Source organism: Microcaecilia unicolor, chromosome 2 (assembly GCF_901765095.1).
Source record: "Microcaecilia unicolor chromosome 2, aMicUni1.1, whole genome shotgun sequence".
NCBI lineage: Eukaryota > Metazoa > Chordata > Amphibia > Gymnophiona > Siphonopidae > Microcaecilia > Microcaecilia unicolor.
The window spans coordinates 104,496,662-104,523,321 of NC_044032.1; the positions used below are offsets into that span (position 1 = coordinate 104,496,662).

The 26,660-nt window shown below is 46.9% G+C and overlaps 1 protein-coding gene across 1 annotated transcript in view; it reads left to right on the forward strand.

Moving 5' to 3' along the window:
- Nucleotides 1-26,660, forward strand: part of KIF2A (kinesin family member 2A) — a 443,213-nt gene that overhangs the window by 334,045 nt on the left and 82,508 nt on the right. Inside the window, 2 exon segments of the mRNA XM_030193169.1 lie at nucleotides 3,964-4,074; nucleotides 14,265-14,332. Of these exon segments, the coding sequence (XP_030049029.1) occupies nucleotides 3,964-4,074; nucleotides 14,265-14,332 (179 nt within the window).

Here is a 26,660-nt window from a genome sequence, read left to right on the forward strand (position 1 = left end):
CAACAGTTACCCAAAAGGTGGTCTTTTTGGTTGCCATCTCATTAGCTTGGAGGATCGCTTTCTCTATTCTATGGATGTGGGCATATCCATCCAGATGGTACCGTTCTTTCTGCCCAAGATGATTTCTACCTTTCATTTGAACCAACCGGTATTCATGCCTGCCTTTAATCAGGATGACTGTGATAAGGACTTCCTGTCTCTCCATGCCCTGGATGTTCTCCGTGTTCTGTATTATCTAGAGGTCACTAGTGAGTTTTGCCAGTCCAGTCATCTGTTTGTGCTATTTTCTGGTCTGAATAGAGGTGCCACATCTTCCAAAATCAGCATTATGCGTTGGCATAAGGAGGTAATTTCTTCTGCGTATGTCATGTCAGGTAGAACTTGACCGATTTCCCTGTGGGCATGCTCCATTCGGGCTGTCTCCACGTCTTGGGTGGAATTGCATGCCTTTTCTCTAGAAGAAATCTGCTAGTTGGTGACTTGGTCCTCGGTTACACACCACCTCAAAGCATTATGCTTCCTTTGGGGCATCTGTGTTTTCGGCCGCAGTTTCTGTCTCTCACCCTTCTTGAGGGCTGCTTTACTACAGCCCACTTTTTAGAGACTCATCTGTGTTACTGAATGTATTGGAAGGAAAAATTGTCTTGCCTGATAATTTTCTTTCCTTTAATAGCAACAAATGAGTCTAGTCTTGCCGCCCTGTCTGGTTTTCTGTGTTTAGATTGTTTCTTTGAGTTCAAGGTTTTGGTTTGTGATTATTTTACAGATTTTTGTGAGGAAGGAGAAGTTGGTTGTTTTGGTTTTTTTCTTGCTGCTTTATGAGAGTAATACTGGCTAACTGAGGTAATGACCACCTTATATGTAGCAGAGTTACTACTACTACTATTTAGCATTTCTATAGCGCTACAAGGCATACGCAGCGCTGCACAAACATAGAAGAAAGACAGTCCCTGCTCAAAGAGCTTACAATCTAATAGACAAAAAATAAATAAAGTAAGCAAATCAAATCAATTAATGTGAACGGGAAGGAAGAGAGGAGGGTAGGTGGAGGCGAGTGGTTACAAGTGGTTACGAGTCAAAAGCAATGTTAAAGAGGTGGGCTTTCAGTCTAGATTTAAAGGTGGCCAAGGATGGGGCAAGACGTAGGGGCTCAGGAAGTTTATTCCAGGCGTAGGGTGCAGCGAGACACAAGGCGCGAAGTCTGGAGTTGGCAGTAGTGGAGAAGGGAACAGATAAGAAGGATTTATCCATGGAGCGGAGTGCACGGGAAGGGGTGTAGGGAAGGACGAGTGTGGAGAGATACTGGGGAGCAGCAGAGTGAGTACATTTATAGGTTAGTAGAAGAAGTTTGAACAGGATGCGAAAACGGATAGGGAGCCAGTGAAGGGTCTTGAGGAGAGGGGTAGTATGAGTAAAGCGACCCTGGCGGCAGATGAGACAGGCAGCAGAGTTTTGAACCGACTGGAGAGGGGAGAGGTGAGTAAGTAGGAGGCCAGCAAAAAGCAGATTGCAGTAGTCTAAACGAGAGTTGACAAGGGTGTGGATGAGGGTTTTGGTAGAGTGCTCGGAAAGAAAGGGGCGGATTTTACGGATGTTGTAAAGAAAGAAACGACAGGTCTTGGCAATCTGCTGGATATGAGCAGAGAAGGAGAGAGAAGAGTCAAAGATGACCCCAAGGTTTCGAGCTGAGGAGACAGGGAGAATGAGAGAGCCATCAACAGAAATAGAAAACGGGGGGAGCGGGGAGGTGGGTTTGGGGGGGAAAATGAGAAGCTCGGTTTTGGTCATATTTAATTTCAGTTGGCGTTGAGACATCCAGACAGCAATGTCAGACAAGCACGCTGAAACTTTGGTTTGGATGCAAGGTGAGATATCAGGGGTAGAAAGGTAGATTTGGGAGTCATCAGCATAGAGATGGTAGGAAAAGCCATGGGATGAGATTAATGAACCAAGGGAAGAAGTGTAGATAGAAAAGAGGAGGGGACCAAGAACAGAACCCTGAGGTACGCCGACAGGCAGAGGGATAGAAGTAGAAGAGGATCCACCAGAGTGAACACTGAAGGTGCGGAGGGAGAGGTAGGAAGAGAACCAGGAAAGGACAGAGCCCTGGAATCCAAGTGAGGACAGGGTATCGAGAAGTATGCTGTGATCGACAGTGTCAAAAGCAGCGGAAAGATCAAGAAGAATGAGGATGGAATATTGACCTCTGGATTTAGCCAGTAATAGGTCATTGGAGACTTTAGTAAGCGCAGTTTCGGTTGAGTGGAGAGGGCGAAAACCAGATTGTAGTGGGTCAAGAATAGCATGTGAGGAGAGAAAATCAAGGCAGCGGCGGTGAGCAGCACGCTCCAGTAATTTGGAGAGAAAAGGAAGGAGGGAGATGGGTCGGTAATTAGAGGGACAAGTAGGGTCGAGTGAAGGCTTCTTAAGGAGAGGTGTGACCACAGCATGTTTAAAGGCAGCAGGGACAGTCGCAGTGGAAAGTGAGAGGTTGAGAATATGACAGATAAAAGGATTAAGAGCAGGAGAGATAGCATTAAGAAGGTGGGTGGGAATGGGATCAGAGGAACAGGTGGTACATTTTGAGGAAGAAAGGAGAAGTGTAGTTTCCTCAATAGTAACTTCAGGAAAGGAGGAAAGGGAATGAGGGGAAGGAGAGAGAGGGGAACGGACTAGTGGAGGGAGAGGTGGTGAGGTAGAGAAAGCAAGGTTTATCTTTTGAACCTTGTTGTGAAAGAATTCAGCAAGGGTCTGAGGAGATAATGAAGGGGGAGTTGGGGGAGGGGGCACCTTGAGGAGAGAGTTCAATGTGGTGAAGAGAAGTCGAGGATTAGAGCCAAGAGAGTTGGTCAGTTGGATAAAATAATCCTGTTTGGCACGTAAAAGAGCAGATTGGAAGGAGGTCAGCATGAACTTAAAGTGTAAGAAATCAGCAAGGGCCCGAGATTTCCGCCAGAGGCGTTCGGCAGAGCGGATACAGGAACGTAGGTAGCGGATATTAGAAGTCAGCCAAGGTTGGGGTTTTGTTCAGCTTTTATCCTCTATTTCCACCTGCTGATAGATGGACTTAACCCATTCTTCAGATGATGAGGTCTGTTGCTATTAAAGGAAAGAAAATTATCAGGTAAGATGACATTTTTCCATGTGTAGTTTAGTGTCTATATAAAATTTATCATCCAGATATATAGCCACTGATTGGGTTGGAGTCGAAGCATTTCTTCATTTTGAACATGTTCCCGATAAACTGGATGATTGGGTAGAAGCAAAATAATCTTCATCAGAGTTCAGTGTACTTTTTATAAATTTTGAATCTCCTGTACATTTTTATATATAAATAGTCATTGTTTTGTTAAAGGACCATTTAAGCGTCCGTGGCACCTTTATTATGCCATTGTTTAAGCTCTGTTATTATATAATTTGTTCAGTGGCTGATACTTATCAATGATTATCTGGTTAAATATATTAGATTACAGTTATCAGAAAATCTGTAACTGCATGTTCAACAAGATATTTAAATGTCTAGGCACAAGTGAATATAGTAGCTAAAAGATATCTAGATAGAAACATATGACTATGCTAGGCCTACTGTATCTGTAACTGAATAATGGTTGAGTATCATCTAAGTGGCTAAGTTTTTGGTATGCTCCCAGGCGCACCCCCTTTCCCTGCTTTATTTTTCCACTTAACTCTTGGACAGACACCAAGCTGATCAGCCAAAAGTTATCCATTTGTTAGACTAAAAGTTTTAAAAATAAGGACTTAGTGTAACTTCAGTCACTATCTTCAGCATGTTGGTGAAACGGACATTATGAAAATATTTACCCATCTGGCATATATTTCTGAAAAGACTTTAGACAGGAAATTAAAAGTCAAATATATTGTATATTTTCATACAAAATCTAAGGTTTAAAGTATAATAATTCAGTGACTATGGTTTACTTACTGTTGGGCTTTCCATTGCAGGAGTGCATACGAGCCTTAGGCCGAAACAAACCTCATACACCATTCAGAGCTAGTAAACTTACGCAGGTACTACGAGATTCCTTTATAGGAGAAAATTCACGTACCTGTATGGTAAGTTGTTTTTTTTAAAAATATCTTTATTAACACTGATAGCATCATGCAAAGCACTGTACTGGTACAAACATTTGTTACACTGTCAAAAACAATCAAAACTGGGTAACATCATCAGGATAACCAGCAAAGTACAGTCATAGCCCAACAGGGGCCATTTTTTAATAAGAACTCCCATACAACAGCACCCCACCCCCAGACCAGTCTAACCCCCCTCCACCCCTTCCCCCTACTCACCCCATGGGCTTCTTTATACAACACTGAGAAGAATGACACTCCCCGTAGCTTAAGAGGGCATATGCAATTCTAAAAACCCTTTTCCATGGTTCACAATATTGTCAACGACCTGGAGGAATAGGAGGCCTTTACTGAGAAGCAATCTAAGTCGCCATCTCATTCAAGTTTATCCATGCAGCAGACAAGGGTGCCTCCATAGTTACCCAGATCTGTAAAATACATTTCTTAGCCATCAGTACAGCCAGTAATACATACTGACATTGAGAATCCGCAAGCCCCTTTTCCCTTAGAGATAGATCATTCCCCATCAGTAGCACACAGTAAGAACATTCAAGGCTCAATTGAAGCACTTGCTCCAGATCTTCAACCACCGCCGACCAAAAGCCCTGCAGAGCTGTGCATTCCAGGAAGGAGTGCAGAAGGGTACCAACATTCACCCGGCATCTAGCGCATAGTGAAGTTTCCCACAGCTCCATCTGTCTGGTGATATGGTGAAATTATATAACTTGAAGCAAGGCATTAGTGGTGGTGCTTTTAACTGCTTCAAAGCATTGCTGAAGGTGTTCAACGGAGACAGGCTAGGCCATATCGGATCCCCATGTCTGAGCAAGTGAGTCCAAATGGGGAGCTCCCATTGTCCCTACAAATTTGATACCACTGAGAGAGCTTATTCAGTGCAGGCGGCAGCTGAAGAAACACCTTGTCCAATTTGGTAAAAGAGATCATGTAGCCCTGCTGCTGTATATCGTGGATAGATAATAATGTCGGGCTTGTAAAAATGCAAAAAAACATTTATTAGGAAGTGCCCAAGCCCATCGGAAATGGTCAAAGAATGGAAAATTACTATCTCCAATAGACTCTATCTCTCCCAAATATGTATTGTCCCCATCCTGTGAAACCCCAAAGGAGGAGGCACCCGTTCCAGCCGGGAAATTAACGTTCTCCCATAGTGTCAAAAAAAGGTCATCACCCTGGGCTCCACCCAGTGTTCTCCTCCATCAGGACCAAGCTCTACTCAAGGCCCTCAAGTATGTGTTACCTTTTAAAGTGCCCCCTAGCTTAAAATAGTCTGTATTGTTGATTACATTAAAAACCTAATAGGGCACACACCAGCCATTCTAAAAGTCCCCAAGGGTGAAAAATGCCTGGTAGGTATGAAGTTCATGGATCCACCTCATCAATGTAGCAATGTTGTACATCCGGAGATAAGGTAATGGGACCCCACCCATACTCGAATCCAGAATTAGCTTAGAAAAGCTAATATGAGGTGTGTGTGTGCCCCCCCCCCCCCCCCCGTGCCAAATAAAGGAGCCAGCGATAGACCTACAAAGACCCACAGTGGCAGCATCTGGAGAGGATAGAACACTTTTGGAAGGAGCACCATTTTAAGTAGGGTCAACCTGCCCAGGAAATTAACCAGAAGTTCCCTCTATCTAGTACAAAACTTATCACTTGCGTTCTTTCTATATAGCCAAGTAGGGTCTGCACTTAGGAAATCCCCAAGGGGTTTAGCCCCCCCCACCCACCCAAGAGAGGGGAAAGTTAGACATTTGTGCAGAGCAACAAGAATGGAAGACCTGCAAAGCCTCCGACTTAGCAAAATTAATTTTTTAGTCCCACAAATGCCCCAAAGTCACAAATAATCCTCATAACTCAGGGTAGATTGACCGTTGCCCGATCTATAATTAAGAGCATGTCATCTGCAAAAAGAGCTATGCTGTACTCAGATTCTCGGAGTCGGATACCCAGCAGATCCCTATCCTGTCGGACCTTTGCCACCAGAGGCTCCAAAGAAAGAACAAAAAGAAGCGGAGAGAGTGGGCATCCCTGGTACCCAGATGAAACACCAGAGATAGGGAGTAGAGAATAATTGGGGCAGAGGGATTCTTATAGAGAGCCTGGACCCACTCCAGAAAAGGTCCCCATATACCAAAGCATTCTAGAACCCAGAACAGGTACTTCCAAATCACCTTTTCAAAAGCCTTTTCCACGTCCAGACTGGCCAGAATTGCATCCCCAGGGGTTGTCCATCCCTCATAATCCAAAGAACGGTCAAAATATTAGCCAATACAAAGTGGCCAGGAACAAAGCCCACCTGATCTGAATGAACCAACTGGGGAAGAAACCTGTTCAGCCTGGACACCAAGAGGGAAGCCTGATTTAAGCAACGAAATGAGACTGTAGGATCCCACCAGCTCCGCATCCTTCTTCGGCTTCAGTAAAATGATAATAAAGACATGATTCATTGTAGGGCCCAATTCCTGGGTAGCACGCAAGTCATCACACATAGCCACAAAGGGATGGATAAGCAAATCCTGTAAGATCTTGTAAAATTCAGAGCCAAGACCATCTGGTCCTGGAGCGTTGGCCAATTTAAGCCCCAAATAATGGTCTGCACCTCTTTTCCTGAAAATGAAGCACTAAGCTCTTGTGTTCAGTTCTGGAGGCCGTATCTTGTTAAGGATGTAAAAAGAATTGAAGCGGTGCAAAGAAAAGCTAAGAGAATGGTATGGGATTTGCGTTACAAGACGTATGAGGAGAGACTTGCGGACCTGAACATGTATACTCTGGAGGAAAGGAGAAACAGGGGTGATATGATACAGATGTTCAAATATTTGAAAGGTATTAATCTGCAAACGAACCTTTTCCGGAGATGCGAAGGCAGTAGAACGAGAGGACATGAAATGAGATTGAAAGGGGCAGACTCAAGAAAAATGTCAGGAAGTATTTTTTCACGGAGGTGGTGGAAACGAAAACGGTAATGGAATTCAAATATGCGTGGGATAAACATAAAGGAATCCTGCTCAGAAGGAATGGATCCTAAAGAGCTTAGACGAGATTGGGTGGCAAAGCCGGTGGCGGGAGACGGAGATGGTACTGGGCAGATTTATACGGTCTGTGCCAGAGCCGGTGGTGGGAGGCGGGACTGGTGGTTTGGAGGCGGGGATAGTGCTGGGCAGACTTATACGGTCTGTGCCAGAACCGGTGGTGGGAGGTGGGGCTGGTGGTTGGGAGGCGGGGATAGTGCTGGGCAGACTTATACGGTCTGTGCCCTGAAAAGGACAGGTACAAATCAAGGTGTAAGGTATACACAAAAAGTAGCACTTGTGAGTTTATCTTGTTGGGCAGACTGGATGGACCGTGCAGGTCTTTTTCTGCCGTCATCTACTATGTTACTATGTTAAATAATGGTCTGCACCTCTTTTCCCGAAAATGAAGCACTAAGCTCTTGCACCTGTTCCTCCAACAAGGCAGGGAGGTCTAAAGATTGAAAAAAGGAATCACAGGCATGTTCGTCAAATTGCCCCAGTTATACAAAGATTCGTAAAAATGAACAAAGGCCTGAGCTATATGTGCCTGCTTGGTGTACAGGTTACCTGTCTCGCCCTTTATCTGACTAATATAACTTTTCCCTGAGCATTGCTTCACCAAAGAGGTCAACAACTTCCCCATTTTATTGCCCCATCAGTGTAGCCGATACTTATATAGCCGTATACTATAGCTAGCTCTTTGATAGGGCATCCTGCAGTTGGCATTTCACTCTCAAATATTCCTGGTAAGCAGGGGGAGTTGCAGAGGTCTGAAAAGTCTTCATAGCTGCCTTTAACTTACAAGGTAAAGTTATAATACCATGCAACCTGTTCTTATGGCGTTGAGCGGTATAAACTATGATTTTGCCTCTGACCGTTTTAGCTGCCTCCCAGTATGTTCTAGCACCCACATCCTCTATGGTGTTTTCTGCTTCATTGTTTTGCCAAGCCCTTCGCAGATATCTGCGAAAATCCTCCTGGAGATACAGAGAGGGATTCATGTTCCACCTTGTGTTCACCCTACCCGGAAGCGCCTGAGAAAGAAGAATATAGCCAAGCTGGGTGTGTACCTCGTATAGATGAGAATAGAATGTATAATCCCACTCATCAATATGTAGGGTCCTCCACACATCAATCACTAATGTGTTTACAAGCAAATTAACCTCTCTGGCATCCTGATCTTTAGGTGGCTTCTTGGGTGATTTGCAATCTATGATAGGGTCACTGGTAGAATTAAAATCCCCCCTTATAATTAGGTGATACTCTTCAAAAGTAGAAAGTTTAGCCAACAGTTGGGCAAAGAATTTATAAGAATACGTTGGAGTTTGGGGTTTTGGGGTTCGGTGTGTTTGGGGAGGGGGGCAGGGTTGGGGGGAGGACTTCCATAAGTTTCATAGGTTCTCTGTGGGATTCATGTTGTACATCTATGACCATGAATAATGGGCTGTTTTTTCCAATTTCAAAACTCAAAAAAATTTATTGTTGAAAAAAATAAGGAATACGTATAAGCTGCAAACAACTACCCTCAGTCCTTGAAGCTGTCCAGCCACCAGTACACATCTGCTCTCCAGGTCCTGATGAAAACTATGTAGAGCAAATGGAAGCTTCTTATGGAACAAAATGGCTGTACCCCTCTACCTATTATTGAATGCAGAATAGTAAAGGTCGCCCCCTGTCTTGTCCGCAAGGAAGGTGAGCCCTTAGGTCCCGTAAGGCCCCGAAGGACCTCAAAGGACAGCCGTGCAACCCCAAGTCTTCACCCGTGGCGACCGCCGTTCACCAAGGGTTGAGCCCCCAGCTGCAGGCGGTCAACGGGACTTCAGGAGCCGCGGGGTTGACGGACTGACCTGGACTGGACCCAGGATAGAAGCGGGCAGATGGAATAGAGAGTCCACAAACAGGCAGCAGATCTGGGCAGGCAGCTAACAACGTGGTCAGAGTCGGGCCAGAGGTCGAGGCAGGCAGCTAGCAACGTAGTCAGAGTCAGGCAAGAGGTCAAGGCTGGCAGCTAGCAGAGAAAACCAGGAAACAGTCCAAAATCAGCAACACCAGGAAATCAACGGAACACAGGAACCACGGAGACTGGCCTCGGGTAACAGAACCTGAAGCAACCTCCTACCACAGACTCATTCCTTAAATACTGTTCGGCAGTCAGCCGCCCAGCCCCTGTAGACATAGCCGGCCAATCAGAACTTGGTTATCGACGGAACTCTTCTGATTGGCTCTGACCGACCTCCCAGGCGGGTCTATCGTGCTGGCCTTCCAGTCTAACTCCTCTGAGGCGGAGCTTGGGGTTCCCGCGCCCAAGAATGAAGGGAACGCCAGCCTCGGCGCCATTTCCCTTACTGGCGCAAACACAGCCCCCGTAGCCGGCGATCAATAGTCCGGCAGCCGTGATCGCCGGCCTCCGGCCTTGGCCCCGGACTGGGCGGCCATCGCCCCGGCTCCTCTCCGTGGCCTCAAGAAGGCCGGCCTTCGTCGTGGAGGACGCCGGCTCCTGCTCCCCACGGAGGAGCAGCCGGAGGGAGCGACGAAAGTGACACCCACCCAGTTTCTTTTAAGCTTCAAGTGTTCTGAGGCAGTCGGGTGCGTTTCCTGTAACAATGCAATGTCCACATGATCCCTTTTAAGGGACTGTAATATAGGGGTTCTCTTTATGGGGAAATGGATACCATCCACATTCAAAGTGATAATTTTCAACTTGGGTGATGCCAAGCACACACCAGAGCAGTCTAGTCCAAAGCACCAGTGTCAGAAAACCTAGCCATCAGGCGGGTCTCCCAGCTAAACCCAACCAAAAAATATTTACCCCCTTGATAAGCCTTTGAGTATGTGAAGCCCCCTCCCTGTCCCCGCCATCCCCACCCCTCAAATAACTCATACATACTCCAGCAAAACCAGAAGCGCCATGCACTCCTCTCCCTCATTCATTTCCCTCCCAAAGCTCACAGATGACATCATCCCCCCACCCGCAAACCCACAACATTAGAATTTGTAAAACAACAACAACAAAAAAAAGTAAAAAAAAATTGAACCTCTGAAATCGTGCTGCAAGAAAGGGAAGCGCAAGATGCTCAAAATTGTGGCACATCATGCATTCAATCGGCATGAATAGAGGGTCCCCTTAAACCATACTGAATTCTCAAAGCCCCAGCATGGAGACAGAAATAGAAATTACGCTAGACCATGCTTAGTTCTAAAACCCCCCAACAAGAAATCAGTATAAAGGCAGCCCCTTCATAAGGCCACAAGAAGTCCAAACAGAGGTGAACATTAGAGGAGTGCCATAGATGCATACTGAGAAGGGGGGATCCTGGATCCAAATGAGGGAAACAGGTCAACCCCAAGAGGGCTACCCAGACTTTAGCAATCACTAGTCCACACAAAGGTACTTCTGGGGAAAGCCACTGCTTATCCCTAGGTATGTAGTATGAAATCTTGCTATTTTTTAGGATTCTCACTGTTTGTTAATTTGGAGGAGTAGCCTAATGGTTAGAGCAGTGGGCTGAGAACCAAGAAAGCCAGGTTCTAATCTCACCGCTGTTGTGAGCTTGGGCAAGTTGCTTAACCTCCCTTGCCTCAGGTACAAACTTAGGGGCCCTTTTACAAAGGCTCGCTGAAAAATGGCCTGTGGTAATGTAGATGCATGTTTTGGGTGCGCGCAGAATCATTTTTTCAGTGCACCTGTAAAAAATGCCTTTTTAAAAGTGCGTATCCCAGTTGTGTTACCACCTCCTCCAGTTTCTCTCGTTGGTGTTGTACTCCGCAAGGAACCAACTGCAGAGGACCTAACTGCCCTTGACGACATCAAGGAACCTGACCCACGTAAAACTGAACTTTACCCTGTTGATAAGTGTAACTCTGAGCAGTTTTCCGATACCATCACTCAGTGGTCCAACGATATTGAGGACACTGACGAAGGAAGCACCGCTGCAAGTGCTGTCTCCACAGAAGTCGTGGTGGTACATCAGTACACCCTCTTCTTCTGCTTCCCATCTGTTCGGTTGTTTGCAGTTGGACTTCTGTGTTTTATCATATTTTGCATAGGTTTGGTGTTGTTTTTTACTGCACTGTTTACCTTCACTACCAATAGAAACCTAAGTGATTATTGGCCCACACTCAGTGCCTCTCCATCTGGCAACTTTACCTTGCCCGTTGGAGACGCCACTGTACTAGCAACTACTCCAGCAGCCTACACAACGCCCAAAGAGAACTCCACACCAAGACACATACCTGAAAGCACATCCCTCCACACGACCAAAAAGTTCAGTTCTATCTCCACCAGTAATACCACCCCGTTGGCAGACACACCTGCCGCAACAGAATTTCCGGCTGGAAATCTTACATTGCCAATTGAAAATTCTGAGACTACTCCTGTCCTCACTGATTTGGGTTAAGGAAACATCCAGCTTGCTTCCACAAGGTGAGTTCTGCTTGTGTGAGGGAGGAGGTAAGGGTAGAAGAGAAGTCGGAAATAAGGGATTCAGAGGAGGAAGGAGACGTAGCAGGAGAAGAAAGCTCTTTCAGAGTAGGCGCAGGTACAGGAGATAAGAGGGAGGTAATGACGGGAGGAACGTGAAAAAGGGGAGGGGTACTCGGAGAGGAAGTATCAGATTCAGTGGAATCCGATGGAGTAGAAGGAGGCGTGTCAAAAAGAGGCGCTGGGGACGCAATTACAGGAAATGTAGCATCAGCAGCGGATCCGGAAGAAAGGGGTGGAACTGGAAGTGACCTCATGGGCCAGCTCATCAGCAGCATGATTGCCATTGATGGCGAAGGAAAAAACCGTCTCCTGATGCGCTTTTATCCAGGAGATACTGGTGCGGAGACCTTTCTGATGGCGCTGCTCCAGCGCATCAAAAAGTGCTGTCCACAAAGGTAAATGACTTAATGGTTGTCCAGTAGAGGAAACCATACCCCTCTGGTTCCATTTGCGAACATGGGAGTGCAGGGAAGCAAAAACATAGTCAGAGTCAGTAACGATGCTCAAATCTGAGTGTAGTGCTTTAAACAGCAGAACATATAAAACAGCAGCTAGTTCTGCAGTTTGAGCTGTAAATGTATTGGGTAGTCTAAATTGTACAGGGTCCAGTATGTCTTCTTCTGGTGTATAGCGGAGGGCAGCAAAAACGGCTACCCCATTTTGCTGGGAACCGTCTGTAAACCAAATCTCGCCATTCTGCAAAATTTCAGAATGCACATGGAGGGATTCGGGCACAGACAATTGGGTAGTGCACTGGTGGGGAAAGATAGCATTCTGTGCTGTCTCTGTGACGGTGAGTAGTGGATCCAGACGTTGAAGGTCAGTTAAAGTTAATGGGTGAATGGAGTGCACTACACTAAACAAAAGTACCTGATACTTTTGTAAACGGCAGACAGTCATGTGACTAATCTGTTTGTCCAGCAGATATTTAACAAAAGTTTTTGCCGAAAATGGACATGCAGCAAAATGAAAATTGCCGCTTGTCCATTTTGGGTCTGAGACCTTAACCACCAGCCATTGACCTAGTGGTAAGGTTTCACACAGTAACCGGGCAGTAATGGTCTACATGCGTAAAATGCAGATTACTGCCCGATTACTGCCCGCGTGCCAGAAAATAAAAATATTTTCCGGCGCACGTTGCAGACGCACTTCAGAAATGAAGTTACCACAAGGGCCATGCGGTAGCCGGGCGGTAACTCAAAATTGGCATGTGTTAGCATCTATGCAACTTAGTAAAAGGGCCCCTTAGATTGTAAACCCTCTGGAGACAAAAAAAAAAAAAAAAATACATATTATACCTGAATGTAACTCACCTTGTGCTACTGTTAGAAAAGGAGTGAGCTAAATCCAAAATCCCTTTTCTTTAATGTTAGACTTCTGTTTATAATATAAGCACCCATTTTGGTGGTATTTTATTTTTCCTTCAAGCCTTTGGGTTTTATGTAGACTTTATTTCACAGTGAGCTATTAGAATTTCCAAGGAAAGGTCTTTGGATTTATATACTTTTAAGACAACATAAATGATGTATATTATGCAGTAGAGTTAATTAACATTGATCTAAAATTCAGAAAAATAGGCATAGAGCAGTTTATTGAACTGAACATATTATAGCACCTGGTCCACGATGACCATTTCTAAGATGAAAATATGTATCTAATGTATATTAGATTAGTAAGGTTAAGCATACTTAAGAATTACAGAGGGCAAAAATTTACAAATCCAGGATTCAGGAAGCTGAATTATTGTAGCTCAGCATTTTAATTTATGGTGCAAATGTTTGGATATAGTGGTTGCCTGTCTTGAATACTTAGAGGGCTGGTCCAGCCACTAGGCAGACTAAGCATCCACCTGGGACATGAATTTGGGGGCAGCAGTGCCCACACGGCAGGAGAACTGCTCTCATTGTAGAATGGGGTCTTTCAGCCAGGGGCAAACTGACCATTGGAACAGTAGATCAGTGCTCGAGTGCCCACAAAAGTAGAGGGCCCACTCCTCCTTAGCTTCCATCTAATTTAATCATTTTTGTTAGGTGGTTAAGAGCCCAGATGCCCAGATCACTGTCAGTACACCCCTTCTTTCAGCTTAATATCGCACTCAAGATCTTCTGAGTCTTGTCCCCTATAACAGAAGGTTTGCATCAGAGGAGGTGGGACTTGGCAGACCTTGAGTCCCCACACCATGCTGAATTTTTAAATTTTGCTGCAGTAGCAGGTAGAAGTTGGAAGGGGGAAGGGAATGGGGGGAGTTGCTGGACATAGGAGTTTGAGAAGGGGATATGATATGGTAAACACCATGGTGGGGGGCTAGGGAACGGGAGATGAGATGAGATGGTGGACACTTGGTGGGGGAGGGTGTTGAGGAGGGGAGATGCTAAGGAAGAGGCAGGACCAGGTGCTGCCTGGAGGTCGAGGGGTGCCTGGCTGAAAGTTCACCTAAGGTGTCAGATACCCTTGGACAGATCCTGAGTACTTTAACTTCATAAATAGTTGTACATAAAAATGTAAGAAAAAATTGCGTTAATGCTAATCCATTCTTTTTGGTAGAGCATAATACTTGTTTTGTTTTACAATTTGTTGTGTATGTATTTTAATGGATGTGTTACCAGGTGGAATCATCAATAAAAATGTTGACACATAATACTTGTTTTGTTTTATCCTAGATAGCTACTATCTCTCCAGGGATGGCATCTTGTGAAAATACTTTAAACACATTAAGATATGCAAATAGGTATGACTTTATTTGGCTACTAATCAGTTGTACTTGCATTGAGCTTAGCTTTACAAGTACCAAATAACCTCCTTGGTAGGTTTTAAGTACATATCACTGTTTATTTTTCTTGAATGTAGAAATTGTTAAGTTATACTTAATAGCAAAAATTGTTAATAATACAGAAGCCCTAGAGATATATGAAATTATTTTAAGAATTATGTATTTCCATACCATATATTATATGGACAATACAGAAATTTTGCTGCTTAGCATTCTGCTGTTTTATTGGTGTCCTATAAGAGGGGGGGAAATATATAAAATTATTTTTTTAATCTGTCTGGTTGCTCACCACTTTTACACGGATATTCTTGAAAACGAGAATTTATTTATTTATTTATTGCATTTGTATCCCACATTTTCCCACCTCTTTGCAGGCTCAATGTGAAACCACACATTTTAATTGAAGGTGACTAAAACTTAGAATGGCAAGGACAAATCAAACTCGGGTATACATATAAAGTATCGCATACCATGTAATATGAGTTTATCTTGTTGGGCAGACTGGGTGGACCGTACACGTCTTTATCTGTGTCATTTACTATGTTCCTGTATGTTACTATGCAAAAAATATTTTCTTTTTTTTTTTATTATTTTATGTCAAAAGATTACAAATCCCTTATGGGATGATTTCATTCCAATTTTCTGGATTGTAAGAATCAAAGAAAACTGGAATGAAGTCATTCCCTAAGGGTTGTCCACTCTTTATATGCAAAATACTAGTTGAAGCATTAATTTATTTTTGGATGTAGAGTAAAAATGTGCTTTTCACTTGTAAACCATGCAAGCAGATCCCAGTAAGTATGGTAAGTGTAGTGGGGGGGGGGGGGGGGGGGGTGCCAAAACCAGCTGCAAGCTGTGCTACTTGTTGTGCCAGCCTTCTTGCCCTTCCCTTCCCCTGCTCCCATGGGTGTGGCTTCTCCTCTCAGACTCATGCACAGTCCGGCATCGTTTCTCCCACTCACAGCCTGCATCACTCTCTCTCTCTACTTTCCCTTCTACACTTCCATCTGTCCTCTAAGTTTACTCTGTGTTGCCAGCAGCAACAATGATCCATCAGGCTGCCTTGGCCAGCCCTGAGGGACTTCCCTCAGCCATGCCTTGCCTCCTGTGATGCAACTTCCCGTTTCCACAAGGGTAGGACATAGCTGAAGGAAGGCCCTCAGGGCTCGCTGAGGCAATCTGCTTATGTCACTGATGCTGCCAGTGAACAGATCAAGCTTAGAGGACTGCTGGAATGGGAGGGGGAGAGGCATAAAGGACTGCTGGGGAGGAATCAGAGGTAAAGGGGGAGTTGAACTGCTGCACTGTGTGGGGCGTATGCAAGATGCCAGACTGTGGTGAAGAATAAAGGTGATGGACTCAGGACAGAGAGGGAAGTGAGCAGAAGGAAGAGAGAGATCCAGTAGAGGGGGGACAGATGCAGGACCAGAGAAGAAAACTCCCTGGCGCTGACCTTTCAGTTTCAGGGTCTGACATGTCACTCTCTCCTCAGCATGCTACCTGCCACCCCACCCATCAGTCTCTGTGGCAGCTGTGGGGCTTCCACATGCAGAAGGTGCTAGTTTGGAGACCGCAGTAGGGAGCAGTGCTGCCACTCAACCTGCTGGAGATACTGTCAATGCTGGGTAGCAGTCAGCAATTGGTGCTGGCAGTAAGACTCCTCAGGCAGTGTCTCTGTTAGAGTATTTGTGAGACTCTCCAGAGGTTGTACTCAACAGTGGCAATCTCAACACAAGTTTCAAAACTTATAAGTAACTGGATGAAACTAAAAGTGAATTTTTTGGCCAGATTACATCTCTTAAAGAGGAGATAAAAACTTTGCAAGATACATCTGTAGCTATAATTATTAATTGATTATCCACAGAAAGATTGAACTTATTGAGAATTATAATAGAAGATTAAACATCCGTTTTTTGAAATTTCCAAGGTCTCCTGGGACTACTTCTGTGGATGTGTTTAAAAGATACTTAATAGAAGTTTTAAGGTTTCCTGCTGAAACTATTCCTCCATGAATTAGAATGTACTATGTTACTTCAAGATTATTGTCAGGGGACCAGCCAGAGACTATGGTTCAAATTCCAATGACTCAGGATCTTAATATATTAGCAGTACTGAATCATCTGTGACTGAGAATTCAGAAAAGGCAACATTGTTGGTATTTATTTTTGAGCAGGATTTGAATGCAGTTATGAAGTTGTGTATCTGCAATTCGCAGTCTCTCTTTTATGGTTTAAAAAAAAAAGTGTGGATATATCCTGATCTGAAAAGGCAAACTAATCTAATCAAATCTTGCTCTTAATATACCGCTAAATTCCTCAAATGAGCCGAAGCGCTGTACAACACTAATACTTAATCATTCAATTGAGTAATCTCAAATAGTTCCCTAAGAGGAAAGGCTAAGGCAGTTAGGGCTCTTCAGCTTGGAGAAAAGACAGCTGAGGGGAGGTATGATAGAAGTATGTAAAATAATGAGTAGAATGGATAGACGTGAATTACTTGGTTACTCTTTCTAAAAATACTAGGACTAGGGGGCACGCAATGAAGCTACAAAGTAGTAAATTTAAAACGAATCGGAGAAAATATTTCTTCATTCAACGTGTAATTAAACTCTGGAATTCATTGCCAGAGAATGTAGTAAAAGCAGTTAGCTTAACGGGATTTAATAAAGGTTTGGATAGCTTCCTAAAAGAAAAGTCCATAAGCCATTATTAAAATGGACTTGGGGAAAATCCTTTGCTTATTTCTAGGATAAGCAACATACTGTTTTGGGATCTTACCAGGTACTTGTAACCTGGAACAGGATATTGGGCTTGATGGACCTTCGGCCTGTCCCAGTATGGCAATATTTCTCCGAGGACAAGCAGGCTGCTTGTTCTCACTGATGGATGACGTCCACGGCAGCCCCTCCAATCGGAAACTTCACTAGCAAAGGACTTTGCTAGCTCTCGCGCGCCCATGCGCACCGCGCATGCGCAGCCGTCTTCCCGCCCGAATCGCCTCGTGTTCGTCAGTCTTCTTTTGTCCGCGCTCGGGACGGTCGTGTTTTGCCGCCATTTCGTGCCCCTCAATTTGACCCTCGCGCGTCTTCGCGATTTTGCTAGGAAAAAAAAAGAGAGAGAGACCTTTCGGTCTTGTCCCTTCCCGTGTGTCCAGTTTTTGCCCAGCATAAGTTTCCTTTCGCTTTCAGGATCGGCCTTTTTTTGGTCTCGGTACGGGTTTTCTCTCCCTTAGTACATAAGTACATAAGTAGTGCCATACTGGGAAAGACCAAAGGTCCATCTAGCCCAGCATCCTGTCACCGACAGTGGCCAATCCAGGTCAAGGGCACCTGGCACGCTCCCCAAACGTAAAAACATTCCAGACAAGTTATACCTAAAAATGCGGAATTTTTCCAAGTCCATTTAATAGCGGTCTATGGACTTGTCCTTTAGGAATCTATCTAACCCCTTTTTAAACTCCGTCAAGCTAACCGCCCGTACCACGTTCTCCGGCAACGAATTCCAGAGTCTAATTACACGTTGGGTGAAGAAAAATTTTCTCCGATTCGTTTTAAATTTACCACACTGTAGCTTCAACTCATGCCCTCTAGTCCTAGTATTTTTGGATAGCGTGAACAGTCGCTTCACATCCACCCGATCCATTCCACTCATTATTTTATACACTTCTATCATATCTCCCCTCAGCCGTCTCTTCTCCAAGCTGAAAAGCCCTAGCCTTCTCAGCCTCTCTTCATAGGAAAGTCGTCCCATCCCCACTATCATTTTCGTCGCCCTTCGCTGTACCTTTTCCAATTCTACTATATCTTTTTTGAGATACGGAGACCAGTACTGAACACAATACTCCAGGTGCGGTCGCACCATGGAGCGATACAACGGCATTATAACATCCGCACACCTGGACTCCATACCCTTCCTAATAACACCCAACATTCTATTCGCTTTCCTAGCCGCAGCAGCACACTGAGCAGAAGGTTTCAGCGTATCATCGACGACGACACCCAGATCCCTTTCTTGATCCGTAACTCCTAACGCGGAACCTTGCAAGACGTAGCTATAATTCGGGTTCCTTATTTTTGGTGCCTTTCGTCATCATCGCAAATTTTGATTTCGCCGGCGTGATTTTTCCTCCCATGTCATCGAAGTCTCCCAGCGGCTTCAAAAAGTGCACCCAGTGCGCCCGGGTAATCTCACTCACTGATAGGCACGCTTCGTGTCTTCAGTGTCTGGGGGCTGGGCACCGCCCGCAGGCCTGCAGTCTTTGTGCTCTTTTACAAAAGAGGACTCAGGTAGCGAGATTGGCCCAGTGGAACGTGTTGTTCTCTGGCTCTTCGTCGACAACAGCATGGGACATATCGAGTGCATCGACGTCGACAGCATCAAAGTCTTCGACCTCGGCATCGACTACAACGACATCGAGGCTTCGACCCTCTGCATCGTCGGTACCGAGACATCGGAAGGCTGCGTCGACGTCGGTGGTACCGGGACCTCCACTGTTGCTGATGTCATCGGACGGTGGTGCTTTGACTGGAGTGCAGGTGAGGGCTGTCCATTCCCCTGCTGGTGGCGGTGAGCCTTCGGGTGGGTCTCCTCCTGCCCTGAGGGCTCCTGCGGTACAGCCCCCCCGAGACCGACCTTCTTCAGCCTCGGCCCTGAGGAAGCGACGGTTGGATTCTACGTCCTCCTCGTCGGTACCGGGAAGCTCCGGTGACATGCTTTGTTTGAAGAAATCAAAGAAGCATTGACACCGGTCTCCTTCCCGCCTCGGTACCGAGAGCTCTGGGTCGCCGAGGGAGTCGGCACCCAGTAGGCATCGGCACCGGGAGGACCGCTCACCCTCTGTTCAGGAGGTGTCGATGCGCTCTCCCTTGGACAGCCCAGATCCGCCTCCACGCCCGGAACAGACTCTGACCTCGACGCCTGCATCGGCTTCCCAGTCTTTCTCCACAGCCGCTCTGCACAAGAGTCTCCGGGCCGTTCTTCCAGAGATTCTTGGAGAGCTGTTGCGCCCTTCTCCTCCGGTACTGGGGGTGCTTGTGCCACCGGTACCGTCGAGCGAGGCGCCGGCTGGCCCTTTGCCCGGGGTGAGGTCTCCGACAACGGTACCGCTTGCGGCCGTCTCCCAGGAAGACTCCCCGTCGGCGGAGGGAGCTTTGCCGGTGCTGGCGAGAGAGTGTACCTCTCGGCGCTCTCACCATGGCCGTGTTTCCACGGAGTCGAGTCGGGCACGGCTTCAGACACAGGTTCATGAACTTGTGTCTGACACCGATGGTGAGGCCTCGTGGGAGGAGGAGGAGGACATCAGATATTTCTCTGACGAGGAGTCTGATGGCCTTCCTTCTGATCCCACTCCCTCCCCTGAAAGGCAGCTTTCTCCTCCCGAGAGTCTGTCTTTTGCGGCCTTTGTCCAGGAGATGTCTACGGCCATCCCCTTCCCGGTGGTTGTGGAGGATGAGCCCAGGGCTGAAATGTTTGAGCTCTTGGACTGTCCTCCTCCACCTAAGGAAGCGTCCACAGTACCCATGCATCATGTCCTAAAAAAGATATTGCTGGCGAACTGGACCAAGCCTCTAACTAATCCCCACATTCCCAAGAAGATCGAATCCCAGTACCGGATCCATGGGGACCCAAAGCTGATGCGCACTCAGTTGCCTCACGACTCTGGTGTGGTGGATCTGGCCCTAAAGAAGGCTAAGAGTTCTAGGGAGCATGCTTCGGCGCCCCCGGGCAAGGACTCTAGAACCTTAGACTCCTTTGGGAGGAAGGCCTACCATTCTTCTATGCTCGTGGCCAAGATTGTCCTACCAGCTCTACACGAGCATCCACATGCGGAACAATGTGCGGCAGTTGGCGGGCTTGGTGGACAAGCTCCCTCCTGAGCAAGCCAAGCTGTTTCAGGAAGTGGTCAGGCAGCTGAAGGCGTGCAGAAAATTCCTGGCCAGAGGGGTATATGATACCTTTGATGTTGCGTCCAGGGCCGCTGCTCAAGGTGTGGTGATGCGCAGACTCTCATGGCTGTGTGCCTCCGATCTGGAGAATAGGATCCAGCAGCGGATTGCAGACTCCCCTTGCTGAGCGGACAACATTTTTGGAGAAAAAGTCGAACAGGTGGTAGAGCAGCTCCACCAGCTGGATAACGCTTTCGACAAATTCTCCCGCCAGCAGCCTTCAGCATCTGCCTCCTCAGGTAGACGTTTTTATGGGGGAAGGAGGACTGTTCCCTACTCTTCTGGTAAGCGTAGGTACAATCCTCCCTCTCGACAGCCTGCGGCCCAGGCTAAGCCCCAGCGTGCTCACTCTCGTCAGCAGCGTGCACCTCAGCAAGGCCCCACAGCTCCCCAGCAAAAGCAGGGGGCGAGCTTTTGACTGGCTCCAGCAAAGCATAGCCGAGATCAAAGTGTCCGTGCTGGACGATCTGCCGGTCGGGGGGAGGTTGAAAGTTTTTCACCAAAGGTGGCCTCTCATAACCTTCGACCAGTGGGTTCTCCAAATAGTCCGGCAAGGATACACCCTCAATTTGGCCGCCATGCCTCCAAATTGTCCACCGGGAGCTCAGTCCTTCAGCTTCCAGCACAAGCAGGTACTTGCAGAGGAACTCTCCGCCCTTCTCAGCGCCAATGTGGTCGAGCCCGTGCCACCAGGGCAAGAAGGGCTGGGAATCTATTCCAGGTACTTCCTTGTGGAAAAGAAAACAGGGGGGATGCGTCCCATCCTAGACCTAAGTGCCCTGAACAAATATCTGGTCAAGGAAAAGTTCAGGATGCTTTCCCTGGGCACCCTTCTTCCCATGATTCAGAAAACGATTGGCTATGCTCTCTGGACTTAAAGAATGCTTATACACACATCCCGATACTGCCAGCTCACAGACACTATCTTTGATTTCGTCTGGGATCACGTCACTTCCAGTACTGTGTGCTACCCTTTGGGCTCGCCTCTGCGCCCAGAGTGTTCACGAAGTGCCTAGCTGTGGTAGCAGCAGCGCTTCGCAGGCTCGGAGTGCACGTGTTCCCTTATCTCGACGATTGGCTGGTGAAGAACACTTCCGAGGCAGGAGCTCTACAGTCCATGCAGATGACTATTCGACTCCTGGAGCTACTAGGGTTTGTGATAAATTACCCAAAGTCCCATCTTCTCCCAGTACAGAGACTCGAATTCATAGGAGCTCTGCTGGATTCTCGGACGGCTCGTGCCTATCTCCCGGAGACAAGGGCCAACAATCTGCTGTCCCTCGTCTCCCGGGTACGAGCGTCCCAGCAGATCACAGCTCGGCAGATGTTGAGATTGCTTGGCCACATGGCCTCCACAGTCCATGTGACTCCCATGGCTCGTCTTCACATGCGATCTGCTCAATGGACCCTAGCTTCCTAGTGGTTTCAGGCTGCTGGGGGTCTAGAGGACGTGATCCACCTGTCCATGAGTTTTCTCAAATCCCTTTGTTGGTGGACGATTTGGGCCAATTTGACTCTGGGACGCCCCTTCCAAATTCCTCAGCCACAAAAGGTGCTGACTACGGATGCGTCTCTCCTGGGGTGGGGAGCTCATATCGATGGACTACACACCCAAGGAAGCTGGTCCCTCCAGGAACGCGATCTACAGATCAATCTCCTGGAGTTACGAGCGGTCTGGAACGCTCTGAAGGCTTTCAGAGATCGGCTGTCCCACCAAATTATCCAAATTCAGACAGACAAGCAGGTTGCCATGTATTACATCAACAAGCAGGGGGGCACCGGATCTCGCCCCCTGTGTCAGGAAGCAGTCAGCATGTGGCTCTGGGCTCGCCGTTACGGCATGTGACTCCAAGCCACATATCTGGCAGGCGTAAACAACAGTCTGGCCGACAGGTTGAGCAGGATTATGCAACCTCACGAGTGGTCGCTCAATTCCGGAGTAGTGCGCCAGATCTTCAAAGTGTGGGGCACCCCCTTGGTATATCTCTTCGCATCTCAAGCCAACCACAAGCTCCCTCAGTTCTGTTCCAGACTTCAGGCCCACGGTCGACTGGCATCGGATGCCTTCCTCCTGGATTGGGGGGAAGGTCTGCTGTATGCTTATCCTCCCATACCTCTGGTGGGGAAGATTTTGTTGAAACTCAAACAAGACCGGGGCACCATGATTCTGATTGCTCCTTTTTGGCCGCGTCAGATCTGGTTCCCTCTTCTTCTGGAGTTGTCCTCCGAAGAACCGTGGAGATTGGAGTGTTTTCCGACCCTCATCACACAGGACGAAGGGGCGCTTCTGCATCCCAACCTCCAGTCTCTGGCTCTCACGGCCTGGATGTTGAGAGCGTAGACTTTGCCTCTTTGGGTCTGTCGGAGGGTGTCTCCCGTGTCTTGCTTGCTTCCAGAAAAGATTCCACTAAGAGGAGTTACTTCTTTTTATGGAGGAGGTTTGCCATCTGGTGTGACAGCAAGGCCTTAGATCCTCGCTCCTGTCCTACACAGACCCTGCTTGAATACCTTCTGCACCTTGAGTCTGGTCTCAAGACCAACTCTGTAAGGGTTCACCTTAGCGCAATCAGTGCATACCATTACCGTGTGGAAGGTAAGCCGATCTCAGGACAGCCTTTAGTTGTTCGCTTCATGAGAGGTTTGCTTTTGTCAAAGCCCCCCGTCAAACCTCCTTCAGTATCATGGGATCTCAATGTCGTTCTCACCCAGCTGATGAAACCTCCTTTTGAGCCACTGAATTCCTGCCATCTGAAGTACTTGACCTACTTGACCTGGAAGGTCATTTTCTTGGTGGCAGTTACTTCAGCTCTTAGAGTCAGTGAGCTTCAGGCCCTGGTAGCCCAGACCCCTTACACCAAATTTCATCATAATAGAGTCCTCCGCACTCACCCTAAGTTCTTGCCGAAGGTAGTGTCGGAGTTCCATCTGAACCAGTCAATTGTCTTGCCAACATTTTTTCCCCGTCCTCATTCCTGCCCTGCTGAACGTCAGCTGCACACATTGGACTGCAAAAGAGCATTGGCCTTCTATCTGGAGCGGACACAGCCCAACAGACAGTCCGCCCAATTGTTTGTTTCTTTTGATCCCAACAGGAGGGGAGTGGCTGTGGGGAAACGAACCATATCCAATTGGCTAGCAGATTGTATTTCCTTCACTTACGCCCAGGCTGGGCTGGCTCTTGAGGGTCATGTCACGGCTCACAATGTCAGAGCCATGGCTGCGTCAGTGGCCCACTTGAAGTCAGCCACTATTGAAGAGATCTGCAAAGCTGCGACGTGGTCATCTGTCCACACATTCACATCTCATTACTGCCTGCAGCAGGATACCCGACGCGACAGTCGGTTCGGGCAGTCAGTGCTTCAGAATCTGTTCGGGGTTTAGGATCCAACTCCACCCCCCTAGGCCCATGTTTTATTCTGTTCCAGGCTACACTCTCTGTTAGTTGGATAAGTTTTTAGGTCAATATCAGTTATGTCCTCGCTGTTGCGAGGCCCAATCGACCATGTTTGTTGTTTTGAGTGAGCCTGGGGGCTAGGGATACCCCATCAGTGAGAACAAGCAGCCTGCTTGTCCTCGGAGAAAGCGAATGCTACATACCTGTAGAAGGTATTCTCCGAGGACAGCAGGCTGATTGTTCTCACAAACCCGCCCGCCTCCCCTTTGGAGTTGTGTCTTCCCTTGTCTTGTCTTGCTACTTACGGTACTGACGAACACGAGCCGGTTCGGGCGGGAAGACGGCCGCGCATGCGCGGTGCGCATGGGCGCGCGAGAGCTAGCAAAGGCCTTTGCTAGTGAAGTTTCCGATTGGAGGGGCTGCCGTGGATGTCACCCATCAGTGAGAACAATCAGCCTGCTGTCCTCGGAGAATACCTTCTACAGGTATGTAGCATTCTCTTTATGTTCTTATTGTCACGTGAAAGGTACAGTATAGATGGTATTGTATGACTTATATTATTGGGAAGGGTTCTGTTTTCACATTAATGCCTTTTATTTCGCTAGTTCTCTTTATTATGATCTCCTTGTCTTGATGTTCTGCTCTCCTTCTGATTTTTGAGGTCTATGAAGGAATGATTGGGTTTTTTTCTGATATTGTTTTCTTTTTTTATGCATGTGCTTGTGGTGTATGTTTTCTAAAATTGCAATTAAAAAAAAAAAAGTGGAAGAGACTGCATTCAGCCCAATTAAAAAAATAAAATGCTCAGACAAAGCAAAGGTAGTAAAGAAAAATATTAAATATTATTTAATACTTTTTAAGGATTGGAGTGTGTCCATTTTGGGAAATGTACAATTTTTTTTCTATTTTGTGTATTTTGCAGAGTACAGGAGAAAATGAAATTTTGTTTGCTTTTTATCAGTATTGCACTGTTTATAAAGTGTGACTTTCTTGGGAGGGGGGCAGGTCTATCAGTTATCTCCAGATTATTTTGTGGTTCCCTATTTTTGATCAGGTGAAGGTCTGTCCATATTCTGCAGATGTGACTGATGTGAAGGATTGTACTAGCAGGTAGTATCTGAGTAGGAATCAGTAATGGTACAGCTTGTTCTGGTTTCCCAGCAATTGATATATTGGTGCTGTAGGACTCAGTGTAATTTTTATGGCATTATCTTTTCCTATGTGAGTTGGGGCTGTCAAGGTTTATTAAGTTTGTTATATAGGTTTTGAATGTATTTTGGCAGGGTTTTGTGTTACTTTGCCAATGTGTGGCCTTTTCTCCAAGGACAAGCATACCATATCATTCTCATCTTACCATCTCTTTAAGAGACCTTTGGCGGCATCCCACCGTGCATGCACAGATGCCTTCCTGCCCAACGTGCGAGTGTGGGACCATCAGTATTCAGTTTACTGCAGAGCAGAGGAGGTCATGTTTGTGGTCTGTCCTCTTCGCATCAGACTTCTATCTTTTTTTTCTGGTGCCTTCCCTGTGGGTACTTTTCCGTGTTTTCCTCTTTTATTTGTTTTTTATTCCTTTAGTGTCCCTAGTGCCTTTTTTCCTTGGCTTGTTTTGTCTCTTTTTCAGCTCCAGAGGATTCCTTAGGCCTGAGCTCTTGCCGGGTTACATTGACATTTTTGAGGGGTCGAATTGCCCCTGCCTCAATGTCGGTTGCTATGTTACTGCCCTGAGACTGATCTGCTTCAAACCCAGCACCGAGGAGATGTGAAGATTCAATATTATTCTCGTCTGTACTGCAGGACCTCGATGCTCAACACTGAGCCAAGTCTAAGAAGAGCAAACATCAGTCTATTTCAAAAAACAGTTCCAGGAGCTCTCGGAGGTTGGTGTCGAGAGGAGCACTCCCCTTCTCTTCTAGAGGTACCAGTGCTGCAGCTGCCTTGCAGCCGGTCTTTGACTTCCGATTCAGCACTGTCAGGTTCCTGGGCTGTCTCTACATCGGCATTGGCCCTGCCCCATCTTTGCTGATGCCTACCTTCAACGACTGATTCTGGGCAATGCTCAGGGAAGAGCTGGAGGGTTTGCTGCAGCAGAGTGTTTCAACATCAAGGGTGCTTGCGCCAGCCACAGCATTGCTCCAACCTTCTTTGAAGGCTCAGGCATTGCCTGTGAAGTAGCCACCCAGCACCTTTGGCTTGAAGGGCATCAGAGTCTGGACTGTCCCATGCGGTGACCTGCTCAGTGTCAGATGAGGAAACTTCCCTAGGTCAGGCGGTGGATCCATACCTTGGTGCCCCAAGAGGCTTGAACGCTCAGCTAGTAGACCGAGGCAGGCAAGAACTCATTTCTGTCAGAAAGAGTATCTTGAGTCCGATTGTGACTTGTCATGGGAGTCTGAAGTGGAGCCATACTACTTAGAGGAGAGAAGGAAGTTTCCACCTGAGACTCCACTCCTACATTGAGTTTGTCAAGGACATGGCGGCTGCTATCCCATTTACGTTGGAGACCAAGAAGAAGCCTAAGGCAGAGTTGATAACTGCCTTGGACTAAGACTCTCACTCTAGGGAGGTGGTCACCGTACCTGGCCATGCTGTCTTTGGAGAGCACAGATGAATTGGGGAAACCCCAGTATCTGTGCAGGTTGTGCCTAAGAAAATGGATTCCATGTGTAGGATCCAAAAGGCTTCCGGATTTGAGAAAGCCCAGTTGCCCTACCATTCCATTGTGGTTGAATCAGCTCTCAAGAGAGTCAGAAGTTCCAAGACTTATGCCTTGGTTCCCCTGGGTAGGGAGGCCCGGACACTGGATTCCTTTGGAAAAAAATGTTTCAGGCCATGATGCTTATTTCTCACATCAGGACCTACCAGCTTTACACGAGCCTTTACTTGAAGTCCTTCTTGAAAGGTGTGCTAGACTTGGCAGATAATCTCTCACCAGAGTAGACCCAGCA